Here is a 26,770-nt window from a genome sequence, read left to right on the forward strand (position 1 = left end):
AATACAAATAACATAATTCATCACGCATACGTCCACAGCTCAGCTGGAAATAAAAAGAAGTTGAGCAACGTTCCCATTGCAGCGCATTCTCAAGTAGAAACGTAATTTGGTAAATTGGTTCCCCGTTCCCAAGTTGGCAATTCTTTAGTTTAAAGGCTTTTAATTTTTTTATAAGATTTTCGTCTCTCGAATCCGCCCGCGACGCTTAGAAACAGACAAATTTTGGCATTAAAGCTGAACAATCTCCCGAGCACCAACTACATGGTTTACTTGGCGTCTTGTAGAATTTTTGACGCACCCTAAATATGCGCTATTTGTCGAAGCGGAAACTTACCTATATGATAAGTGGGTTGGTGGAGGCAGGCTTTTATTTAAAGTACGAGTATGTAAACATTGTTGCAATTTGCTCTATGGTAGGAGACTTTCAATGAGGTTTGAAAAACCGATTAAAGAAATAGCTAAAAGTATTTATAACAAATCAACTACGCAGCTTTGCGTCGCATTTTGCAATTTAATTTCACGTCGTCATACCGTTTAGTGTCAGGGGTGGCGACACGGACACAGTTTGTCAACCGCAAGCGTAAAATGCTTTGTAACATTTTGTCCAAGAGCTGCCTCATCGGAAATTGATGTGATTCAAATCTGCAAAAATAGCCCACTTGTCCCTGTTTCCTTTTTGTGTCCTGAATAAGTCACAGTATGGTCTATCAATTCCATTTAATATGCCAGCATCTTAGAAGTATCTTCCATTCTGAAACCTTGATAGATACCCGCTCCAGTCTTCCGCTTGCAGGTCTATGAGCGTCGCGCTTACCAACACCGGGATCTAGATATGAATAGGACACGCATATTTCTGTCCGGTTAATACAAGGGTAGATCTTGACTTGACAGATAAATCTTCTACAATGCAATATTTATTTTCATTACTGAGCAAATTTTAAAAATTATAAAATATGCTCTCATGGTTATAAATGGTGAACGTCAGAGATGCTGTTATTCCTTGTAGCTGTTCATCATGATACTTACATATGAATAAGATGTCTTAATAATCTGTAAATTAAAATAAGTATGTTTAACGGTTAGTAATTCTTTATTACGTTGATGCATTATTCTGCTGCCTATGTAACAATTATTTTGTCTACTGATTTTAGCACTTTTAGTAAAGGGGAATATGGTGTAAATGACAAAACGTATTCTCGCAATGTGAAGTTGTTGTGCTATGGATTTACCCATGTATAACAATATAAATATAAATGATGTACAAAGATGTTATTTATATAATATAATAAGAATTATTAGTTAATTACCTTTAAAGATGAATCGATCGTCATAGCAAAAGGGCCTATCGTCAAACCAAGAGGTTTTTGAGCTCGAATTAACATAGTGAATAACATTTTCTTCGTTGTTTCGTTTTGTTCGTACCAGCGACATTCGTAAAGGGCATCTGCCAGTGACGAGCTCTGTAATCGAAATTAGATCTGACTAGGCATAATGAAGAAACGAGTTTTACCTGAATTTGTATTTCATTGGCGCTATATCCCAATACCATAATAAGCGTAAATATGACCCCGAATGCCAGCACCGGAGACATGCTGCGTTTCGACTACAATAGCAAGCAATAGTTAGTGAAATTGAAGAGGTTAGATCTGCGTGGTTACCGTTAGTAGCGGAATAATCGCAAGGGTAGCCAACGTGAGCGAATTTAAGAGGTATTCCATGAAAATAAGGTATTTTATACATTCGTTTAAGTTTTTGGTTGCCCTGAAAGAAAACGGTTATTTTGAAAATGAAATAAATAGTTAATTGATATTTTGGATATTTCGGCTAATGATTCATAACACAGTATCTGACGAAATTTATAAACGTGTCCTATACTCTTTCTACGACAATTAGATTTCGGATACATTTTTGCAAAACAGCACGAATACATTCACGGAGTGACAGGATCTTCAGAATTGATACACGTGAAAATTTGTTGATTCGGAAATTTTAAATTTTAAATCTGTTACTTTTTTACATTTTTAAAGAGGGTGTGAAAACTAGATCTTCTGTATTGTTTGCACAGCACTACATGAAAATATAATTTTATGCATCATTTCTTCTTTGAGGGTGTCAACATGTATGAAGGTAGGCCCGATGTTCCAACTAGCTTACCGAATAACGTCTTGATGTTCTACTACGAGCATTTTTGTTATTTCCAATGCCTTCTCTTGTTGATTCATACTTTTCTCGAATTTGATTTGCAGGATGCTCAACGCAGAAGAGATAAAAATAATGCTGGTCATAAACAGCATTCTTGTAGAGGCAACCACCGAACTGTTAATAAGCACGAAGAGGCAATTCATGACCAATAAAAACAATGAGTGTTTCTCTTTGTCGAGATTGAAGTAATACAGTTCGTAGAAGAACGGCTTCTCCATGCTCTCATTATGTTGCCGATTGTACTTGTCAATTTCAAATCGGGCAGTTAAGTTTTCCGAAGTCATACCTACAGCCGCGTTGGACATGAACGCGATAACAGCTATGTTAAACTTTCGGCAGAATTTCAATGTTTCGGAATAGCATTGGTGGATATCCGGATCATCCGTTTCCCCAATTTTTTGTTCTTCTTCTTGCACGTACGTTATAAATTGCACCACCTTGGTTCTCTGGCACAGTATAGCTGCGAATACTGCGATCGACAAAGAAACGACGTAGCCGAAATATTTAAACAAGTCTTGCGGGTTCTTTTTTGAAAACTCCGTGGTCATTGTTAATCCGAATCGGATGTACATCGAGACTAAAAATGTCGGCAGGTATATCTTTACGAGCATTGAATAAACTTTATAAATGGCGTTAAGAATACGATTTTGCGTGGGCAAGGCTAAAGTCCATATTCCTCCCAAAATCATGCAATATTTCGGAATACTCAGCACAGAATTGGCGACGTCCTCTGGACAAGCAACCATTATTTATTAAGTGAATTTTTGCCACCGAAAAAATCTAAAATGTCGACATTCGGGTAAAAGCTCGGGTTGGGCTCACGAAACGAACTCATTTGAACCACATTACGATGTTAGAAATATCGCGCTTTAAAAACTGGAAAATGCTATTTTATTCAAACGGTTCTGGCGAAAATACGCATTCTGCCTTGTAATTATTGGACGATGTTTCCGTGGGATATTTCCGAGTGTTTTATTAGTTGTCCTATCATTATGAAAATGACACGAGAACGTACGCGGTTTTGTTGTTGTTTGAGAATAACGTGCTTTTTCAGCGGTAGCCACAAAAGGATATTTTGATGTTCCGCGCGGAAATTTACTTTTAGATTCTAATTAATTATTAGTCCCAATTTGTTTTGCGTTTTATAGTATAGATACATAAACTGAATCAAATTAAATACTCCCGTTTCGCTTATTGCAGGGGTTTGATTGAAGTGCTCTTATGTGGAATAATGTTACAACCAAATTCTTTCAAATTCCTGGTTTTGTATGGATTTTTGCCACTGCTAGTTCCCACTAACTTCTTCGAGATGCTATTTGTAACAGAGAAGCAAGTACAAATTTAAGGTAAAATTAATATATTTTATAAAACAGTAAGAATGCTCAATATTTATCCATGGTTTGCTCAAGAAATTATTAGAATCCAAAATCTCCAGAGACAACTTATAACAGTTTCTATGTAACTATTTTCTATTAGAAATTTATTTTTAAAAATTGAGGACAATAAATAATTTTATTAACATTTAGCTAATTTATCAATCAACTATTTCATCAATTATTCTTGTGCCTAAAATATATTACTAAAATGGTTTTGCTTTTTTTCATATCAAACATGATTTGTAATGTTGAATAAATTATTTGTTCCTTATACAGGGTTGTATACAAGTTATTTTAGAAATTAAAAATTGAACGTTTAACAATTAAAAAGAGTAAAACAAATGCTAACAACTTATCTTCAGTATTATATTATTTATTTTTAAATTATTCTAACTTACAACAATAACAAACTGATTGCCATTTTGTCAAATGTTTTCTTGTTGTATAAAAATAGAAAGATCGCGATCAACTAATTAAAAACTAACAATTCTGCCTGTTTTTGATATTTCCTTTGCCGTTTTTATGGGATTAAATGTGAGCATGTTAAAATAACTGTTTTGAAGTATATATTATTGAAAGGCCTATATTATTCTCAGCTTCAATTAAAATGAAATTTAATTAACATTTATTAGCTCTTATACAACATAGAAAATATACAGGGGTTACTTTAAGATGCAGCAATTTTAAAAATGCCCTGTATATCTAAAAAGAGAAATGCCCTCTATAAACTACAAATAAATTATTCAGTTCCTATTCGTAGAAACAAAACCCTCCTATTAGCCATTTCTACTTGCGTCCTGACAGCAGCCCATTTTCCGCCTATTTCTCTTCCGACGGAGGTTAACTGGGAACGGAGATACCGCACTAATAGAGATAGCATGCTATCTATCAGGATCGCAATTGAACTAAATAATCATTAATCCCGTTTAAAAGAAATATTACGTTTAATGCCCTTTGACGTTTGCTTTCTCCATTAGGGCGGCGTTTTATTAATTATCCCCCAAATATCAAGTCGGTAGTGTCATCGAGAATGGACGGTATTTTTGCCGCCTCTGCACCGTTTTTTCGAAAAAGACGGGAAGATTGAGTATCGATAGACGAGCGTTGTCGTGGTCTATTAATCAATTCGGGTTTATTGCTTACTTTTGGCAAATATTCGATGCAAGAAATTAAGCTGCGACGATTTTTGTAACCGATGGTAACCCAGACACTATTGTGTGTATTTAATTGATTTTATTAAATGGATGTTAAATTATTATATGGCTCTAAAAAAGTACCTCAAGTTTTCCGCGAAAAGCACATAAAGTATAATTTTGTAAACCTTCATTTATTTTCTTAATTCGAGCTTCGAATATAAAAGAGATTTGTGTAGTCCCTCTCAGATATTTTTATTGATTTGCTATGTAATTTTAATTTTAATATATACCTTAGTCCTGAAATCTTCGTCAATAAATTAACTAATAAAATAAGCCTTTCCTTGGTAGGACTGCAAATTATTTTGATTATAATATTGTAATATAATGGATGTTACTTTGTTATACACAAAATGTTAAATAGGATATTTAAGTAACCTACATATAGGATTAGAAAAAGGTATCGCAAAGCTTAAATATTTCTAAAACTACTCAAACTGAAACATGTCATTATTTTGTAATGTTAAATGGGAATGTCCTATTTATTTTTGTTGCCATGAATTACGAATTGTCGAATTTACGAAATTTTGTTTCTATTTATTACTGAGCTACAGCAACACCGGTCTTTCAGTAAAAAGTACTGGATCGCTTAAATATCTCAAAAACTCTTCAAGCTAAAATGATAAAATTCAATATCTAGGGGTTGCTAATACTAACGGCAATGTTGTTAGATTTTCCACTTTTACATTACATGTCATAACCTTGTTATATTAAATGAATTGTGCATGTCGAATTTGGTAAAGCCTCATCATTTTAAAATTTTGTTTCTTGTACTGAACTAGGGCAACGCTACTTCCTCAGTAAAAAGGAATAGAAACCTTAAATAATATCTCCAAAACTGGAACGGTAAAATTCGCTAAGTGGGAGTTTTGAACATGCAAAAATATAAAACGCTAACAGCGGTGTTGTCAGATTTACCTTTATTCTTAACATCACAGAATTTTGGAGGTTTTTGAACCTAGAAGATTTTAGAAGTGCGTCGACTGAAGGTTACCAGAATTATTTTTTTAGTTTATTTTTTTTATTTATTAGTTTTCGAGACCAATCCATAAGGCAGGTGATATCAATGCCTTTGTTCGGAAAAGTTTTTGAGATCTTACTAAAAGATCAGTTAACTTCTTATATTAATAAGATCGAATGTCTTTGTGCTGGTCAGTTTGGATTTAGGGGAGGATGTTCGACGATCCAAGCAGTGTCTAAAGTTGTGAGTGGGATAGTTGAGGGCCTCGAGGGGGGTGAATTAGTTGGTTTGACCTTGAGTAATCTCTCCAGGGTCTTCGATTGTGTTTCTCACCAGCTTCTTATTAAAAAGCTATACAGATATGGTATACGAGGTCTGCCCTTAGATCTTATAGCGTCCTACTTGCAGGGCCGACAGCAGTTTGTAGAATACTAGGATGACTGTTCATCACTTGAATCAGTAGTAAGCGGGGTGCCTTAGGGTTCCGTCCTGGGCCCGCTACTATTTACAATATACATAAATGACCTTTATCATTTCATGGCCCCCAATCAATGCGTGATGTTTGCGACGATACATCCTTCACTACATCTGCTAAGAGTATCGAGGAGTTGTCCGTTAGGGTTGGCATGTTGGAGGACAGGGCTAATGTCTGGTTGGAAAATAATTATCTTAAATTAAATTTAGACAAGACCCAGAGTATTGTGTTTTCCTCCAATTGCTTGGTAAATAGTGGACAGTCCGTCAAGTTGCTTAGCATTAGGATCGATGATAGTCTAAAATGGAAACAACATATCTCAGACCTGAAAAATAGATTGTCCAGCAACATATTCGTTCTTCGACGACTGAGAGGCCTGATAGGAACAAGGACTCTGCTTATGGTCTATTTTTCTATGTTGCATTCACACTTATACTATGGCGCGGTACTGTGGGGTGATTCCTCAGCTGCCGTGGAGATTTTTAGAATGCAGAAAAGGGCCATTCGAATCGTTGCTAATATAGGATATAGGGACCATTGTCAACCTTATTTTAAAAAATTCAAAGTGATGCCCCTTCCTTGCATCTATATCTACTACCAGTTATTAGAGATACAGAGAACGAAAATAAACTTTAGCGCTAATTCCGATTGCCATGCCTGTTCAACTCGTTCGGGGGATCTCCTTAGACGGCCTAGGTTTAGACTGAGGAAGTCTGAGAACAACTCATTGAACCTGAAATTGTATAATGTTTTGCCAGGTACCGTGAAAAAGATGAGCAATAGAAAATTTAAACATACTATCAAAGAATTTCTACAACGTCATTGTTTTTACTCCCTGCGAGCATACATTGACACTGTCACTGGTATCGATGCGCTATAAAACTGTATAGTACTGTCTAATTTTGTTTGTATTAGATGTGTGTCTTTATGTTATTTATTAATTTGATTTTATTGCACTTGAATATCACTTCTGACTTGCTACAATTGTACGTCCCTTTTGTACAAAACGTAGTCAATAAATGAATCTATCTATCTATAAATATAATCGCGACAATATTACCGCTAGTATTTTTGAATTCTGTTTGTACTAAAAAAATGAAATTATGAGACCTTACTAAATTTGACATGCGAAATTCATTGCTAATATTGTCGTTAGCATTGTTGAATTCTGCATGTTCAAGAACACCCACTAATTGAATTTTATCGTTACAGCTTTGGCAGTTTGAGATATATTTAAGCGTTCCGGTACTTTTTACTAACCCTGCATGTATTCAAATTCGGTCCAAAACTAATTATTTCTAATTGTATAAAATCATAACGATCTTGTACTATAATTAAGAGTGTACTAGAGTTTTCCTCAGAAACATATTTTAGGACTTGCTGGTAGAAAAGAAATAAGAGTGAAACACACACTTGTGTTAAAACTCTCTCACTATTCTCGTAAAAATAATATTAAGAAAAAAGGCCACTACTACTACTAGTCTATACTATATTACGGATGTTCTTTTTATTTGCATTTTTTGTTTCCAAAAACTGATTATGAATGGAAATAGAAGCTTTTTTTAACTTTACTTGTATTGAAACTAACCAACTAGATTGTCGGTTACATCTATGATGCGAATGAGAGTTTTAGCTAGAAATTTTAGTTTATTAGTTCTTAATTCTAAAAATTGTCGAGGTTTTCCTATGAAAAAAGTAATCTGGAAATTTAAATGCAAGGAAACTAACCAAAAGAAAATATCTAGGTGATTTGTTATTTGACAGAACATAATAAAATTGTTCAATCTTCTCAAACGCCTTTGACAGTTTCGTTCCACTACACTGACGTCACATTTAATACTTTTTCGGGACGGAAATAAAACGAAAATCTTGCTCTTTACGTATTAAGCCAAATCAAATCCTGTTCTCGGCATATTTCCATAATGCGTTGCTTTATCAAAGATGGGAGTGGGTTTGGACGTCTGAATGTGAAGAGTATCAAGTGTAAATACGAAAAAGGAGGCCTTTTCTTATGGTAATATTTTATCCGTTAGAAAGTCTAAGCCCAATACCAATACGACTGTGGCAAGGCATCTCGGATCAATCCATCAATAAGGATTAGGAGCGCCTGACAATTCTTAGCGCATGGGATTTTCACCGAATTGTTGAAAATTCGACGCTAGATCAAACCCGGTTATGTTTTCCCAATACATCCCAATTTTCTTTACATTTCAATGCCTCAAGTATTTTCTGATGAAGGTCTGAAGTTTGTGACGGCCTACTTTTCCAAATTTGTTTTCCTTCAAATTGGCGATCGACATTTGTTGCATTTGCCAGGCATTTAAAAAAATATATAGCACACCTGAACTTCGTATTCATCTGTTCGTCAATGCGCAAATTTTCCTAACGTTTTGATTATTTGTTAAAAGAGAGAGAGCGATAGAGATAAAGAGGAAGAGAGGTAGAGAAAGATATTTCTTTTGATCAATATCTGTCAACGTTTATTGTTGTTAATATGCCCAGTTGCTATATAAATAGAGTGGAGGAACTTAAATCAAGTGGGAATCAATGATATCACAAAAGACGTAGTCTTGACTAAGTCAAATAATTTGTGACCAAGCTTTTCAGCATAGTTAGGTTAGTTAGAACTGTCGGCTAAGTAAGTTTTCACTTACTTTTGGCTGGTTTTTAGGTTCTTGTAGTGCTGTGACAGTAACCGTAACCATAATATACCATAGTGTGTTGAGAAAGAGAAAGACATTATAACAAAGCCAAAAATACCTTCTTCCAGCATGCACGGTCAAGATTCCCATTTTTTTAAACACATTTCCACATGATTGAATCCGGCCCACTTTATTTACAACCCGAATTGTTATTTTTTGTGATACAAACATATCTTGTATTATATTATACCAGCCCCAAAATATCATTCCATACTTAAGTATCGATTCGAAGTTTGCAAAATAGAGTATTTTTAATATTCTGTTATCTAAATATTTACCAAGAACCCTAATTCCGTAACAGATCGAATTTAATTCATTTTAGAACTGATTCATATGTCATGCCCAGTCCAAGTTTTATCAATGGACACACCGAAAAACTTGACATTGCCTGAAATATCAAATTTATGCTCCTCTATTACAACTCCATAATATTTCCTATTTGGAGCTTTTGTTTTAAAAAGTAATGCGTTCATTGTATTTGTGTTCAGGATGAGTTTATTTTGATTAAACCAGTTTGGATTAAACCAGCTATTGTTCTGAAAGACTGCGCCCCTGAACTTCTGTAAACTTTTTACGATATCATACAGACAGGGAATCTGTCCTACTATCTGGAAGATTGCAAGAGTGCAGCCCGTATCCAAAAAGGTAAAGAAAACATCACCCAGTAACTATCGTCCCATCTCATTGACCTCGATCGTCTCAAAAACTATGGAAATGGCCATTAATGTTGAGAACCTAAAATATCAAGAGACCAATAAAATAATATCTGACAAACAATATGGCTTTCGCTGTAAGCGCTCTACTGGTGATCTACTGGCCTACGTCACTCATGTTTTGTATAGAACCTCTATACACCTTCGTGTGTGGTCTGTATCTTGCTCTCGTACCGTCAAACGCACTTTCCTGTGTGGTGGTCAGTTCGGTACTGGCGCGCTGGGCGGCATCCCTTCGACTGCACAAACGGTCTGGCACGCACTTGGACCGTGATTGATGCATGAAAGTCACGTGACTCTGGCGTGTTCACACATAGCGGGGTTTCACATATAGCAACGAAAACTAATAGGTTCTTAACATGCCCCCCGCCTTGAAAGAATGTAAGTTGTTTCAAAATGAGGAAGTTCAAACTAAACACTTATTACAATGGTCAAATGAAACTTAAACATGATGACAAAGTGACAGGTAGAAAAATGAAAAATGTAATTTAAAGGTCAGTAGTTGGAAGCGGACACAACTTTAGGACAGCGCGTTTTATCACTCCCGATGTGGTCTTAACTGAAACGACGCGCACAACATTGTCACTACCTGGATGAAGTTCAGCTATACACCCTAGCCGCCATTTGAACGGGGGTAAATTGTCATCGCGAACTAAAACCATTGTACCAACTACAAGATTATGCTGATTCTTTTTCCATTTAACTCTTTCTTGTAATTGACCAATATGTTCCTTCGTCCATCTTTTCCAAAAGTGTTGTTTAAGGACTTCCAATTGTTCAAAGTGAGAAAGACGATTCAAAGGAATATCCTGTACATTTGGATAGGAAATTGATTGAAGTGAACGACCAATTAATAGATGAGCTGGAGTTAACACCCCTAGGTCGTTTGGGTCAGAAGAGAGTGGCGTTAGAGGTCGAGAATTCATTACGGCCTCTATCTGCGTAAGAACTGTGTAAAAATTTTCAAATGTTAAAACGGCATTAGATAATATTTTTTTGATGTGATGCTTCGCTGATTTCACTCCTGCCTCCCAGAGACCTCCGTGGTGAGGCGAGTAGGCTGCTATAAAATGCCACTGTATATTTAAGTCCAATCCGCACTGATTTTTTACAGAATCTGAGTTGTTTCTTAAAAAATCGCCCAATTCTTTCAACTGATTACTAGCCCCTTTAAAGTTGGTACCATTGTCAGTATATACATTGGTTGGTCTACCCCTGCGAGCTATGAACCGTTGAAATGTCTCTAGAAAGGCTTGTGTTGACAATTCAGTGACAAGTTCGAGATGAACTGCTTTGCTAGTCAAATAAATAAAAAGTGCGAGATAGCATTTTTGTATTTTACATCCGCGTCCCTTGCGATCTTTTATTTGGAAAGGGCTGGCGTAATCAATACCTGTGTCTGAAAAAGGTGGCCTTGCTGAAATTCGCGCCTCTGGAAGATTACCCATTATTGGAGTCGGAATACTGGGATTGAATCGAAAGCACACAATACATTCTCTTACAATGCGCTTGGCAAGATTTCTACCTGTGACTGGCCAGAAAGTTTCCCTGATATGGGAGAGAAGTAATTGAGGGCCGCAATGCAGAAGGACTTTATGTTCGTACTTAAATAACAAGTAGGTAAAATGATGTTTTGAACATAAAAGCGCTGGGTGCCTTTTATGAAATGGGTATAATGAATGTTTAAGCCTACCTCCTACACGAATTAGACCATCGTAAAGAAAAGGGGTCAAACTAAGAAGTCTGCTTTTTGAGGAAACCTGATTTGACTTTGAAAGTTCATGTATTTCCCTTGAAAAGCTTTCGCGTTGAGACAACTTGGTTAAAACTTCCTTTGCATGACGGAGTTCGAAGATTGTTAAAGGTTTGTGATGTCCCTTGGAAGACTTTGTTTTGCATGATTTTAAGATTGATGAAACGTCCTGACACAAACGTAGAAATCCTTACTGATGACTCGAGATGCATGAGGATTCAATGATTCGTATTCGATAGCTAACTGTTTTAAGCAGCGTGTGGCTAGAAAAGGAGCACTTGCCGTGCCATAAGTCACAGTATTAAGAGAGAAAGTTTGAAGTTCATCCATGGGATCTGCTCTCCATAGAATAAGCTGCAAAGGATGATACTCCTCTTGGACTAATATTTGTCGGTACATTTTACAGATGTCTGCAGAAATGACATACTGGTGTTGCCGAAATCTTAGCATGATGGAAACCAGATCATCTTGTACCACAGGCCCAACCATCTGAATAGAATTGTAGGATACACCTGATGAAGAGGGAGCTGAGCTGTTAAAGACTACGTTAAGTTTCGTAGTAGAGCTATCCTCCTTTAGAACGCCATGGTGTGGTGAATAGTATGTAGGTTTGGAATTGGATGAATCAAAAATTGACATGTGACATAGATCGTGGTATTCGGTCATAAAATCTGTGTACATCGCCTTTAATTTGGGATTTTTCGAAAGTTTGCGTTCCAGCTGCAAGAATTGGTTTGTTGCCTGTAACTTGGAATCCCCTAAAACTTCTGATGATTTCTTAAGTGGAATGGCTACAGTGAATCTACCATTTGGACCGCGCTTAAAATTATCAGAGAAGTGTTTTTCGGCTTGAAATTCCTCATCCGACAGGATCGGCTCAATTGACAACTCTTCGATTTCCCAAAACTTGGCTAACTGTTTTTGAACATCTAAAGTGGAGAGATGACAGAAAGAATGATTTTGGGTGGAAATGCCTAACGGACCAGAAATGAACCACCCTAATCTACTGTTGTGTAGAATAGGCTCGTGTGACCCGAGAGATATCTTTTCATTATCAAGTAAATCCCAAAATGTATCTGCTGCAATTAGAAGATCCACTTGACCTGGTTCATGGAATTTAGGATCGGCTAACTGACAGTGGGATGGTATTTCTAACTGGATGGGATCGAAATAGCAATTCGGTAATTCACCCGTAATTTGTTGGATAACTAAACAAGTTAGTTGTCTTGAAAACTTGGTATAACAGGATTTGAATTTGACAACGCATGAGTGTTTTATGCTGGAATTGCTTTGACCAATGCCTAAAATTGAGGAATTGAATTTGTGTTTTTCGACACCTAATTTGTTAACAAATTCTGAAGTAATAAAGTTGGACATTGAAGCACTGTCAAGAAGTGCTCTGCATAAATGTTTTTCACCATCAGAATCAATACTTCAACTACCGCGGTGGCAAGCAAAACTTGGCTTTCGGGGTAGGAATTGTGTAATGTTACCTTACCTTGAAAAGGAGTTTTCGAAGATTCGGGTTTTGAATCAGAAGAAGTAATCGATTCCTTTTCCGATGCAATAGCGAGTTGTGTTTTTGATTACACTGACTGCAGTGACCTGAACGACACTTTTCAACAGGATGCCCACTGTGTAAGCAATTGGGGCACAATTTTAAAAATTGAACTGTTTTATACCGTTGGTCAATGGACAGTGCTAGAAACTTCGGACATTGAAAAATGGAATGCTGTTCTTTGCAATGATAACATGCAAATGTCTTCTTTTCATGAGAGGAATAAAATGCTTTCTTTGGATTTCCTTTGTGCATTGAAACTTTGTCAAGAAAATCAGCACGATTTGAAAGAAATGATTTTAATTCTGATAAGGTGGGCAGTTCCTCATTGAACTCTAGCTGTTCCCATTCTCTTATCGTATCGACATCTAATTTGCTTTTTATCAAAAATATGATCAAAGGATCCCAAAATTGAGTTTTTATTCCTAAATTTTCAAGTGAACGCATGTTTTTTGAAATGATATCGACTAAATTTCTAAATGAATTTGACGAATCAGATTTAATATCATGAATGTTGAAAAGAGCCTTAATGTGATTGTGAACCAACAAAGGCTTGTTCTCGAAACGCTGACATAAAATGTCCCACGCTACATCATAATTTTCGGAGGAAATATCAATGGATTGGATACACTGAACTGCTGGCCCTTCTAGTGAAGCTTTCAGGTAATGGAATTTTTCGATAGAATCAAGATATTCACTTTTGTGTACAAGTGAGACGAAAGTATCTCGAAATTCTTGCCATCGCTCATATTGACCCGAAAACTTTGGCAGTTCAATGGTAGGAAATTTCGCATGTGGTTTCCGGTGAAAATTTGAATTTTGAGGAACATTGGCAATGATGGATGTGCTCGAATGAGTTTCATCTTCCCTTGAATTTCCGTTGAAATCATTGTGCGATGAAATGAACTGTTTTGCTTCCGAAATTAAAGCAAAATACGAAAACTCAAACTTTTCCAACTCAGATTCCGTGAAATCATTCGAATTTAAGCCCTCAAGTTCAAACTGAATTTCGGAAAATTCCGAAAGTAAATTCGATACAATTTCTTTCAAGTGTAATTCAATTTCGAGTAGTGTCGCTCGATTAGGATTTTCAGTTTTCGCGGCATGAAAATAATTTGAAAAACGCGTTAACCTGCTTATAATGCTAGTCCGTTTTCTTACCAAAATTTGAATTCGAGCATTTACTTCACCATCTTCAGTATCTGGGAAGTCGCTTTGCATATTTGGGTTTTTTGATTTTCTTTTTGCTGGCATTTTTTGAAATTTTTAAAAATCAAATCAACAGTGAATTATTTTCAGAATTTTGCGCGAACTCGATATCACTGAGATGCACTGAAATCTCGATCCTAATGCAACGTAATTTACTCTTTGAATTAAATTTACATCAAAATTGCAATTGCAGTTTTTCCAAATGTAAATTGGCAAATTTCTTTACGATTGGAACTCCTTTTTACAAAAAAATTCAACGATCTTTGGAAGAAATGTACAATTTTGTTTGGAAAACGTTGATGAACAATGAATGAATGGACGCGAATAACTATACGCAGTCGATCGTAAATGTAAAATATCTGACAAACAATATGGCTTTCGCTGTAAGCGCTCTACTGGTGATCTACTGGCCTACGTCACTCATGTTTTGTATAGAACCTCTATACACCTTCGTGTGTGGTCTGTATCTTGCTCTCGTACCGTCAAACGCACTTTCCTGTGTGGTGGTCAGTTCGGTACTGGCGCGCTGGGCGGCATCCCTTCGGCTGCACAAACGGTCTGGCACGCACTTGGACCGTGATTGATGCATGATAGTCACGTGACTCTGGCGTGTTCATACATAGCGGGGTTTCACATATAGCAACGAAAACTAATAGGTTCTTAACATGTTTGGAATACGGCTATGGAGGGGTTTGGAGAATCGAGGGTGGTTGCGCTAGATATCTCGAAGGCTTTTGACCGCGTATGGCATCGGTCACTCATGAAAAAGTTGCGGGCATACGGGCTACCACTGGCACTTTGCGGATTGATATCTGATTTCTTGAATGGTAGATCTCTCTCCGTCGTGGTGGATGGAGTATCTTGTAATACAAACACAATTAGCTCTGGAGTGCCTCAGGGATCTGTTCTGTCACCCACATTATTCCTTTTACATATTAATGATCTACTTTGCGCTACAAGCAATCCGATCTATAGCTATGCGGACGACAGCGACCTTGTCTCTTCCTCAAGCTCTTAAGATCTGCTTCCTTAATTCAACAAAGACAACATCAAATTGGGTCAATAAATAACGATCTGGAGGAAATACTGATGTGGGGTCGAAGGAACCTGGTTCAATTTAATGCCAAGAAGACCCAGGTATGCACTTTCACTCAGAAAGTCATAAATGAGCAGGAATCCGGCATTGTTATGGATGGGAACAGTTTGCCTCTGTCGTGTTCCCCGTCTCTCCTGGGAGTTAATGCCAGCACTAATTTCTCTCGGTACGAGCACGTCATTGGTTTGGCAAAGATCGCCGCCCAGAGATTGGGCTTTCTGTTCCGTGCTAAAAGATATTTCACGCCTGCACAGCTTCTTATTGTTCTCATATTTGGAGCTCGGCCTCTAAGCATACTTTGACAATTTTGTACTCCAAGAGCGAGGTTTGGTCGTTCTACTCGCCAGGCAGCATCAGCAAATCGCTGCACAGTTCGTCTCGAAACCCCACGAACGTCAGTGTACCAAAACTCATACTTCTGGCGAGTATCAAGCTTATGGAATTCTCTTCCGGATAGTGTATTTCCAACGGAATAAAACTTGCAGAGGTTCAAAAGAGCAGTCAATAAACATCTTTCTTCTCCTCCTCGCAGTGTCACCTAGTGCACTATAGACTTGTCCTTTGCGGGTGGATTTCTATTAAAAAAAAAATAAAAAACAATTCGTATGAGAAAATTACGGCTATCGTTTAACAATTGTGCCATATTCTTGGGGTCAGCTATCAAATTTGTATTATCTGCATAGTTAAGTATTGTTTGTCCCGGTTGTTCTGAGGCAATATATAAGTCATTTATGAAAGTTGCAAATAAGAGTGGCCCCAAAATACTACCCTGTGCAATCCCATACTTGTTCGGTAGCATTTCAGACTTACTGAATTGACCAATCTTGTTAACCGCTACTACTTATATTCAACCATTAAGATATGTTTTCAACCATTCAAGTGTATTGCCCCAAACTCCGTAACTTTCCAGTTTCTGTAGAAGGAGATCTCTGTCTAGACAGTCACAGGCCTTGGTTAGATCTAAAAATATTGCAGTTGCTGGTTCCCCCTTTTGAAAAAATTACAATAATATTTTAAAAAACTGGACAATTGCTATTTTGGTTGACTTTCCCTTCAAAAAACCATGTTGATTGTTGTGCAGTAGCTTGCAATTTGATAAAAACTTAGTTCAACGTTTACACAGTTCAAAGAATTTAGAGAAGCCAGGCAACAAACTGATAGGCTTATAACTGTGCAAGATTTGGGGGTCACCCTTTTAAATTATGAATTTATAAGTGATATTTTTAATTCATCCGGGAATGTTCCACAGTTAAAAAGAATTGTTAATTAAAAGGCAGAATATATGTTTTAACTCACTGATAGATTCTTTAATAATACTCGTTGGTATTTCGTTTATGCAACTGCTGTGTTTATTTTTCAATTCTGGCACTCATAAATTTAGGAGTGACAGGTTTTAAATACATTGTCTGATTATTCGGTATTATATTACAATGATATGGATGTTGTTCTACATATTCGCGAATATTTGGGATTATTTATTTTAGATATTTATTATATTCATTAGCTATCTTTTCAGAAATCCCCTCTATTTGAATGTCGTTATTTTTGGGTTTTCCTGTAATTTCTGTGATTATTGCCTACATTTTATTGTTAGATTTTATAATTCGGTCTTAATAAGTTTTTGTTTGAATAGATTGTAACTTGTATCATCTTTTGTATGTTTGTATGCGTCTTTATGGCTATCATTGTCTTTACTTAGTGTTAAGAGGATATCTAATCTTTTTTTATTTTCTTAATTTGACGATTACTGTGAACATTCCATTAATTGGTGCGATGTTCATAGCATGTATAACATTGACCACATTAGAGAAATAGTCACTTATTTGGAAGCAACAGTCTAATGGTCTTTCGATTAGCAATTATACGTACGCAGCTATTTTCTGAGCAATAAGAATTTTATTTTCCATTTTCGAATTCCAGTATGTGAATTAAAATAGTCCTGGAAACAACAAAACGAGTCCGCTAAAGTCTTTGAGGCTTTTATAAAAATAATAGTATATTATGCAACAAGTGCGGTAAACGGCATTTGATTGAGATAAAGAGTTTACAAAACGTGTTGCATACTATACTTTTCCTACGACCGTCGCGAAATATTAACAATTTAAAAAAATAAAAATAATAACAGATTATCGAATTACTAAATTTCGTACCAGTCATCATTCCGATCGGTTCTGCTATTGTTCTCTCTTTTTAACTGTGTACGTTAGACAGAGGGAGATGTATTATTGGCTATGTCATATAAACGACGGAATAAACGCAATTTTAAAAAGTTATTTTATTTAATTTTTACAATTAATCATTAAGCAGTTTATTTAAAGAAAAAGACTGCAATTGGAAGAAAAATCATCTAAGGACAGAGCTTTTAAGAGGATTAAATTTTTAAAATCGTGTAAGCAAGAAAAAGCAGGTTCTAACCTTCTATTTTGTGTTGTTTGTACTGATGAGACATGGATATTTGAAAATGTACAATTGGTCTTGGCAAGGTATCAATACAAAAACTGTCAAAACTACTTCATGCGAAAATTTCTGTGGGAAACTTAGTAAAATATATATTAAAACGAATGTGAAATGAAAAAAACTCTGTTAAGGGAATTCAGTATTGTTGAATAGAATATTACAGTTTTATTCGGTAAGGGAACGTTGTAAAATACTGAAAATTGTTCATTTCATATTTATATGTGATACATTTAAAAAAGTTAGGAAACAATTGGGTTTGCCATTTAACTTATACTTGAGTTTTTTCTTACACCTATAGTTGTTTGGAGCATCGTTTATCTGCAAATCTTTTTCCGGGATTTTTTGGCGGAATTAATGGACTTCGATTTTAGCCGATACAGGCGAACAATGCGGTGCTGGCACACGCACGCTGCTGGCCTCTGCGATTTTTAAGCAGGACGCGCTGATGGATGACCGAATCCTCGCCGAAACGTGTTTATTTTGTCTACTGAAAAATTACCCTGCAGTTGCAAATAATCGCCCCGGTGCTACGGCGAATCGATTCTTAAATTGTCTCGTGTTCTGTATCGGTCGCATTGTAATCGCATTTTAAGGCGGGTTTCCACAAAACTTATTAAAATAAGTTACACAATGATTTTTAAAAAAGGCTGTTTGATTGACATTTGAGGGGATAAAAATTCATTCGTATTCCACAAGCTACTGTAATGCTATTTGCAAAACTCATGGATTCCTCCTGCGTCCAATCATTGTATTGACTTCTTCAGAGCTTAACTCAAACTGGTTCGCATTCTGTTCTGTACCTGCCTATATATTGTACGAGAAGGGCGAAGCTAAGGCGTAAACATAGTCTCAGATGATTGATTCCCATATTGGAGACAGTCGCGGTTAAGATTGTGTAGTTGCTTTAGGATATCTATAGATTCTCGGATTTTTCTTGGTAGAAGAATGGTTTACACGCAAGAATTTTAGTTTTGTCGATATAAAATTTTACGACCAGTTTCGTGATTGTATTCGACAACTGCTGATGAGTTTATTTGTACTCGTTTTAAAACTCTTTCAAGTTCTTTGAGCTTAATTGTAGCATGAAAAATATCACTAATCAAACAATCTTTGTCGCGACTCAGGTCTTTACTTGTCACCAGTCAAGGAATCATATCTTCTAACATCGAAAAATCCGCGAGTCTATAGGAGTCTATAGGATTCTACAGGTCTTTATCTGTCACCAATAAGCTCTGAAGAAGTCAACAGGATGATTGGCGAAACGTCAGCAAGGTGGACTCAACAGCAACTGACGCAGGAGGAATTCAAAAGTTTTGTAAATAGTCGTTCATATTTTGTTTTTATTCTATATTATTCCATACACCCGTTTCGGCCTGATGCAGCAACATTTTACTTATTTCAAAAATATAGAATAACAAGAATTAACAGCTATTTTCGCGAACAGTTTGATGCAGGAACTTAAAAATTATTGGTTATTGCGTTAATTGGTTGAGGTGTAAGTTTTGCGACAAACACATTTCATTTGACTAAAATAAAAGTACCACAATAATAATTGTTAATTTTTAATATTGTAATTTGTTCGTTTTGGAAATTACAAAACACATTAAATTTTTTATATTTTTTAATCATGCGTTCAAGCCCAGAAAAAAATCCGAGCAAACTGAAAAAAAAATAGCTAAACTCGATGCTAAAGAAATATTTTTCTAAGCGATATTTGGCGAATTTTCACCTACATCTGTTTCTGCAAGTCTTAACATTTAAAACTATTTTCTTCAAAATATTCAGAACAAAATCAACACTAAACGAAAAGTGCGTCTCCCATACAGCTACTAGATATGTAGAGGCTGCCTATGCTGATAATACAGGACTTTTTCAAGGGTCGATCAAAAGTGATATTGAGATGCGCCATTTAGTATGCCCTTGCGCCCTCATTTGAAATCAGTATTTCAACCATTAAGACCTAGCGTCGTTCAACAACTAACGTGTCCGTCGTTCGTCACTTTGACAAGTTTCAGTTTAGATGTAGCATTTTTATGGCAGTATTTTTTCAAAATATACCAAAATTGCTTTAAAATGTCCTGGAAAAAGGACTTAGGTATGTGGAGATCGCTATTTGAAAAGAAGATGTTGGTTAGTGGGTAAAATTTAGAGGCATGCGTGGATTGTTCCCATCTCTGCGAAAATATCATAATCATATCACTATTAATCTAATAGCAATAGGGCCCCGCGCATACCGTAAAATTGACGGGGTTCAGACGGCTATGCTTATGCCTCTAAATTTCACACATAAGCTGCACTTTGCGCCATTTTTTATCTAATTAGTGATGTCCAAGCAGATAATCCGATTTTTTCGTTAAAAATTTAATGGCCTCTGGGTATACTTTGACTAAATGTCTCCCTTTCAACATTTTTCAAAAGTGGCCTGTGCTAGGGATCGGCTTAAATGTATATTTCGATATAATCCCTCAACAAGAAAATTTATTGCTGTCAAATATTTACTATCGGTGTCAGGTCAGGTGCATATCTCCATTTTAGCAGTAAGACAAAATTGGCATCCCGTTTATGATGAAGTAAAATTCCGCATAAAATTACGCCCGTTAGAACAATAAACAATAAGTGCGGGTGAAACTAACATTGGAGGTCATATCAAGCGGAAAATTCGAAAATAGACTAAAACGTGGGAGATCTAAACAGACGAACTTGATTCCCGAGACATGGGAAAGAGCAGATGAATAAGCCCGGGCAAACTATGGTTAGATAGGTGTATAATATCTGTCGGAGCGCAACTTGTTACACGGCCCGTTGCATCTTGGAAGAAACTGCGAATCCTTGATCTACTTACCAAACCGGAACCTGTAACCTACTTTTTTTTATAAAATAAAACATTTCTTGCCATTAAAGTAGTTTTTGCAATTCAGAAGTTTTTTTTTAATGGCAATATGATATTTTCTTTTTCTTTTCTTTCTGATGCACCTTGCCTCCACATCTCGCATCTTACCTTTAGAAGAGTGCCCTCGAGGAAACTACAGTATCACTTGGGAGTTTGTGTACTTCTTCAGGCTCAGTGAATTAATCTCGTCCTGCGATAGACGGATCTGAGGTTAAGATAGCATTTGATTTCCTGTATTGACAATTTACATAAATTGTATTTTGTCTGGTCTCACAGTTACCATAATCTTCTTAAAAAATGACTTTTGGTTAGCACGTTTCATCTCAAACGGTGCCTGAACAACACAAGTTTATTTCTCCTAATAGGGTAACCGCAAAATGAAATCTTGAAACAACAGACTTAAGTACCGAAAAGCAAAGTGGCAGTAAAAAAGTCACAATTCAAAGTTGGTCTTTTACAATAAATTAGATTTTTTTACTTTGTTTATATTTTAGTTTTGAGGTTAAAATTTTTTAAAATTATTTAAGTTATGTATGTTTGGAACAACTTTCCCATGTAATAAATAAATAAACAAATATCTTACTCAGCTTACAGCAAACGGTGTAATTAAAGCAATTTCCCTAATATTTCCAACATACCCTAAGAAACGTAGTATTGGCATTTACAGCGGTTGTACTGGTAATGCATTTTATTTCGTATGCCTATATGATATTCGTCAAAAGTGCATCGGATATATGCAAATATTTTTTCTCGGGAATTAAAAAAAATAAATAAATGTAAATTCCAATTTCGAGAAACAACAAGGGGTGTAGACATGTCTGAGCAAAATAACCGTCAGTATAATAATAAATATTCAACAGAATCGATTGTACGACCGGGTGTGTTACAATTCAATGCCTCTCATGAATTTCTCATGCACTTTTCTAGTTCCGCGAGGCGGCAAGATCATTTCCTGTAAGTGTCTTTTTCGGGATAAGAGAGGGATGACTCTTTAATAAGGCACGAAACCAACGGCGATCCCGAGAAATAAATCTGTTTCCGTTCCGTTTGAAATGTTCGTTTCGTTCATAAATCGTCTCAAAATTGGATAGTATACCGTTATGGAAAACAAGGTCTTATATCAAAAATGCTTCGAAAGTAAAATGACTATACATTATTCTTACACGTCTCTCTAAACCTTGTTCACATCAATAGGCATTCTTCTACAGTCGGTGTGTTTTACAAGACGGTATTCTCAAACAGATGGAAATTTACCCGCGCAAAAGTTCCCGTAAAATTAAGTTCGTCGAAGTTAAACCAAAGTTAAAGCTATTATGTATTCCGGAGTAGTGAGAAATCCGAAATTACATATTCAACGCAACACCCGACAAAAGAAATAAAGATAGCCCGTGGTTTTGGATGGTTGCTGTGCGGATACAATCCAAAACCCCTATCCTAATTTCCCACAGGTAGGAGAAGAATCAAACGTCGAATAGAACGCATCAATGTCATCCGCAGGCGTTTTACCCCGTTGCAATTATTCTGGGCTAGCTCTTGCGACGTCGGTGTTGCCAAGCCTCTGCGGCAAATCGGAGGGGTATAAATTGGGGTTAACAAAATTTTAGAAAGACATATACGCACACAGACTACAACCTTAGATTCTTCTTAGAGTGCCGTCTCCTGCAGTGCAATTTGGCAACCTGGCAAGAATGAGAATTTGGTTATTTCGTTATTGGGGGTAGTTTTATATCTTCCCGACCATTTCAAGGTGGTTGAGTAATACATCAAGCTCTCCTAAGTGGCTCTTCAATGGTCTAATTAAATATCTGGGATGTCAGGTTTTTTTGAGATTCCGAAATAAATAAAACGAATTTTAGGGCATCTCATTATTGGGGGTAGTTTTATATCTTCCCGACGGTTTCAAGGTGGTTGAATAGTACATCATTTTTTTGAAGCTCTCCTAAGTGGCCCTTTAATGGACTAATTTAATATCTGGGACATCAGATTTTTTTGAGATTGCTAAATAAATATAACGAATATTTTGGATGTTTCATTATTAGTTTTATGTCTTACAGATACTTCCAAAGAAGCTTTTCAATGGTCTGGTTAAGTCTCTGTCACAACGTTAGATTTTTTCGGGATTGCGATATAGTAATTACATTCATTTATTTTTTGGGGTGGTGCGAAGGGAAAACTGGTTATTTTCTGCATAGCAATATTGGATATGGTTTTTGGGAGTTCCCTTACAATATTTCCGTGTTTACTTTCCCGTCATTTCCACAGGAATACTTAAGGCAATTAAGGTAAATAACGAACTGGTCCACTGTAATATTGCAAATCCGAATCCATATGCAAATCTAACTTCAACCACATTGTGGCAGTAGTCATACGTTCTAAAATTTCCGTCTTTATGATAACATCGCGGTAGCGTACAGCTACATTTCAAAAGTCTTGTCATAGAAGTGATTCCATTTTAATCAAGGAATTTCGTGCTGTTTTGATATCCATTTTAGGATTCCGTTTTTCGTATTAGTCTTATATGTGATAATATACATGTTTTAAAACGTTCTTGTCATCCATGTAATTTTAAATTCTGATTAAATCTGAACGATATTGTGGACATTTGCTTTCAGATTAGAGCTATTAAAATTTCGAAACAAATGCAAAACTTGTTTTGCAGAAATGTTATGCGATATATTTCTGTTTAACTACTAGGCTCCAAGAACTTTAGTGGTTCTTACAGTTTTCATATTAATATCTTGCCAAGACCATTTGAACCATTTTCAAATATCCATGTCTCATCATTACAAACAAACCAAAATTGAAGTTTAGGATCTGCTTTTTCTTCCATATCCGATCTTAAAAATTTAATCCTCTTGAAAGCTCTATGATTTGTCTTCCAATTACAGTCTTTATCTTTAAATAAACTCTTTAACGATCAATTGTAAAAGATAAATAACCAACATTACTTTTTAAAATTATGTTTATCCCGTTGTTTATATGACATACTCAACAATACATCTCTGTCTAACGTACACAGTTAACAAGAGGCAACAATAGCAGAACCAATCGGAAGGATAAACGAATAGATTTAATGGCAACTAGTAAATGTTTTGTTTCAATGGTACGAAATTTAGTAATTCGATGATCTGTTACTATTTTTAATTTTATAAATTGTGATCTTTTCGTGACGGTTGTAATAAAAGTATAGTATGCAACAGGTTTGGTAAACTCACTCGTTTATTAAGCACTCGCTCGGCTTTTGCAAAATAAAATCGTGAGTCAAATACCGTTTACCGAACTTATTGCAGAATATACTACTCTGCTTAATTTTGCTTTGTTTTCATTATTAATGTTTAGTATTGAAAAGAAAATGTTTTCTTAAATCTCATTCCTTGTAACAGTCAATGTTTACAAATATGGTGTCAAAAAATTTGCGTTTATTTTGTGTCTCCGAGTTTTAATGAGCACCGAAGTGGCCTATTTTTTGATTTCCGTATATTATTGAATTGTAGTTATATGGATGCTATATAAGTATGAGTGTAAGTATGAGTACTGCATAAAAAAAACATTAGATTAATGTGTCCTTATCTCACATATGATATTTCCAATGATTTAGGATTTATTATTGTTTCGGTCGGGTGACAGAGGAAAAACACTATTTTCCCAGTCTGCTTGACATATAGGTAACCATTTTAGGACCACATTAATGCAAATCACTTGCAAGATAATAGTTGAGGCTACATAAATTATTATTTTACTCCCAGTATCCCCAATCCCTCACCAATTGATCAAATATAATAATGAATAAGTTAGTCTGCTAATGTGTTTTACGAACATAAAATATTATTGTTGATTTTAGTTTGTTGTCAAGATAAGGCGTATATTCCAACAGGTTTTAAAAATTATGTTTTTTTAAGAAACGTCGGGTCAAAGCGATGCCGGATAAAGGAGGACAAGTTACTGAGTATCCATGAGTGTCTCAAGTATATAACCGGTTGCACGGTTATACATGTCATAAGGGGGTTAATGCGGCATTATCTTTAAAGACACTCGTTTGGGCATTAGCATCGGTATTTCGCTGTATCCAAGTTTTTTTCTATTTTATTACAAATGGATATATATTTCTTCTATGTAGCAGTAAAATGAATGTTAAATGTTAAATAGAGATGTGTGAATCGATAACTATCAGACCGTCAGATATCCATTCGTTTGGTTGCCTTCGCTTTGGAAATCGTCGGCAATATTTCGACCGTCATCCAAGTAACTATGTGGAGGTGGTGTGGTCGACTTTTTCGATGTGGTCATTTATTATGTTGGATATTTATGATCGCCGAATATTTGGAGCAAATATGCTTCGTCAGGCGCTAGGTTAAATAATTAAAATTTGATAAGTTTGTTTGTTTGAAATGTCTACATAAATTTGTTAAACTTGTTTTGTGGTCAGAAAAGAAGAGCTAATTCAAACACATTTGGAGGACTTTAGATAGATTTTGGAACACCCGGTATTTTAAAAGTCTGTACGGTAAACCGAAGGACCAGAACGGTCCTTCCCAAATTGATATTGAGAAATAATTTATCGCTTACGGGGTATCCAAAATTTACTAACCAATCACATCATTTTCAAAGTTGAAAAACTAATTTTTTTCAAATGCGCCACTTATTTTCAACGGTTTCTCCTCAATTTCTCTCTAGCTAGCTCTTCGTCAAAGTTTTACAAAATTTACGTCAAAGGTGTTAAGACATCCTGTAACGTCTTCATTACGCGTGAGGAACCTTGTTCAATGCCTCCTATTTTTATTGCGTACAGCACTCTCATAGAAACAATAAATAAACTCGAGTGTTTATTAAACGAGTGACTATAAAAGTTTACCGAACGTGTTGCATACTATACTTTTTCTACGACCGTTAGTATTAAGGTACATTTTCGCAAAACAACACGAATACATTTACGGGTTTGGGAGGAATCGGATTTCTGAAGAGATACTATCGCATGGCTTCAATTTTGACGTTTGTTAATCCTGGCGGTCATGTGTTTCAAAAATGTACCCAGAAACTAACGGTCGTAGAAAAAGTATAGTGTGCAATAAGTTTGGTAAACTTTTTAAGTCACGAATTTATTTCGGATAAGCGGAGCGCAGCGGAGCGAGTGTTTAATAAACGATTGTCGTTGATCACACTTCACACACACACACACAGCTTCAGCCTTACTCACGCTACATGATATTGTAAGCAATACGAGTAAACATTTTATATCATAAATAAAGTATTCAACAAATTTTACACTCATATTTGTTGTGTCTTTATCCTACTTACAATTTTTACACTCCGGTCCTTTTACTAATTACAGATTTTACAATTCAATAAACCCTCTGGCTGAAAAAAATATTACTATTGATTGCAAGTAAAATTGGGAGAAGGTGCATTATTTTCATATGAGGTTTATGTTTGCGTATTATTTTTTATGTTGATATTTTATAAGAAAATAGTGGGTTTGATATAGTTGGTGATTCAGTGTCTTTATGGATTCACCCGAAAGTTCATCATTAAAGGAAAAGCTTAGCGGTTTCAAATCCAAACACAAAGCAAATTGCTGTGTTGATGGATGTCGTTCAAGAAATATTAAATAACGGTTAGCATTTAATTTTGCTGGGCACTGTAAAAATGTCCTGCAAGTTATCGGTTTCTGCAGTAAACCCAATGAAAGCTATATGTTTTGTTTTTAATAATACTTCGCCTTCTATAAAACTGCGGCCTTCACATTTCACTGTAAATATCGTGACTTGCATTATTTTCAACAAACCACAGACCCATTGCTTTTGACTGGGACTATCCAAGGGTGGGCATTAACATACAACGCAACAAGGTTATTACCTAAGTTATTAGTATATTTAATCCCATTGAACATGTTTGGCACCAACTGAAATCTGCCATTCGTCGTAATAATGTTTTTTCCCGTGTTAACTCCAATGTCCTCAAACTTATAGAAACCGAAGTTTTTAACATCCCTCCACAAAGTTGGGCAAATTCTGTTATATAGAAAAAGCGGAACAATCGTATATCCATATTGCTATTATTTGCAATATAGCACAACTAATAATAACAGGCCATGATAGCGATAGTGATGATAGATTTAAACATAAATACATACATAAGTAAATAAATATTGTTTAGTATCTTTCCTAACAAAACTCCAAATAATTAAA

At 35.7% G+C, this 26,770-nt stretch overlaps 2 protein-coding genes across 2 annotated transcripts in view; one reads left to right on the forward strand and one right to left on the reverse strand.

The window, feature by feature from the left end:
* Nucleotides 1-687: 687 nt before the first annotated feature.
* On the reverse strand, nt 688-3,042 carry LOC132705289 (odorant receptor 49b-like). Its single transcript, XM_060675782.1, has 7 exons — nt 2,155-3,042; nt 1,659-1,761; nt 1,511-1,603; nt 1,308-1,460; nt 1,027-1,050; nt 815-900; nt 688-751 (listed from the first exon to the last, which is right to left on the reverse strand). Exons 1-6 carry the CDS (start codon nt 2,946-2,948, stop codon nt 862-864), a joined length of 1,206 nt encoding a protein of 401 aa, XP_060531765.1. The 5' UTR covers nt 2,949-3,042; the 3' UTR covers nt 688-751; nt 815-861.
* A 488-nt stretch (nt 3,043-3,530) lies between these two features.
* The window catches only part of LOC132704680 (carbonic anhydrase-related protein 10), a 259,358-nt gene continuing 236,118 nt past the window's right edge, over nt 3,531-26,770 (forward strand). Inside the window, exon 1 of the mRNA XM_060674850.1 lies at nt 3,531-3,548. The gene's annotated coding sequence lies outside the window, so the exon portion shown is untranslated. The remainder of the gene's footprint in view (nt 3,549-26,770) is intronic.

The sequence above is a fragment of the Cylas formicarius genome, unplaced genomic scaffold (assembly GCF_029955315.1).
Source record: "Cylas formicarius isolate icCylForm1 unplaced genomic scaffold, icCylForm1.1 PGA_scaffold_7__23_contigs__length_41026272, whole genome shotgun sequence".
In the NCBI taxonomy this organism is placed as follows: Eukaryota; Metazoa; Arthropoda; class Insecta; order Coleoptera; family Brentidae; genus Cylas; species Cylas formicarius.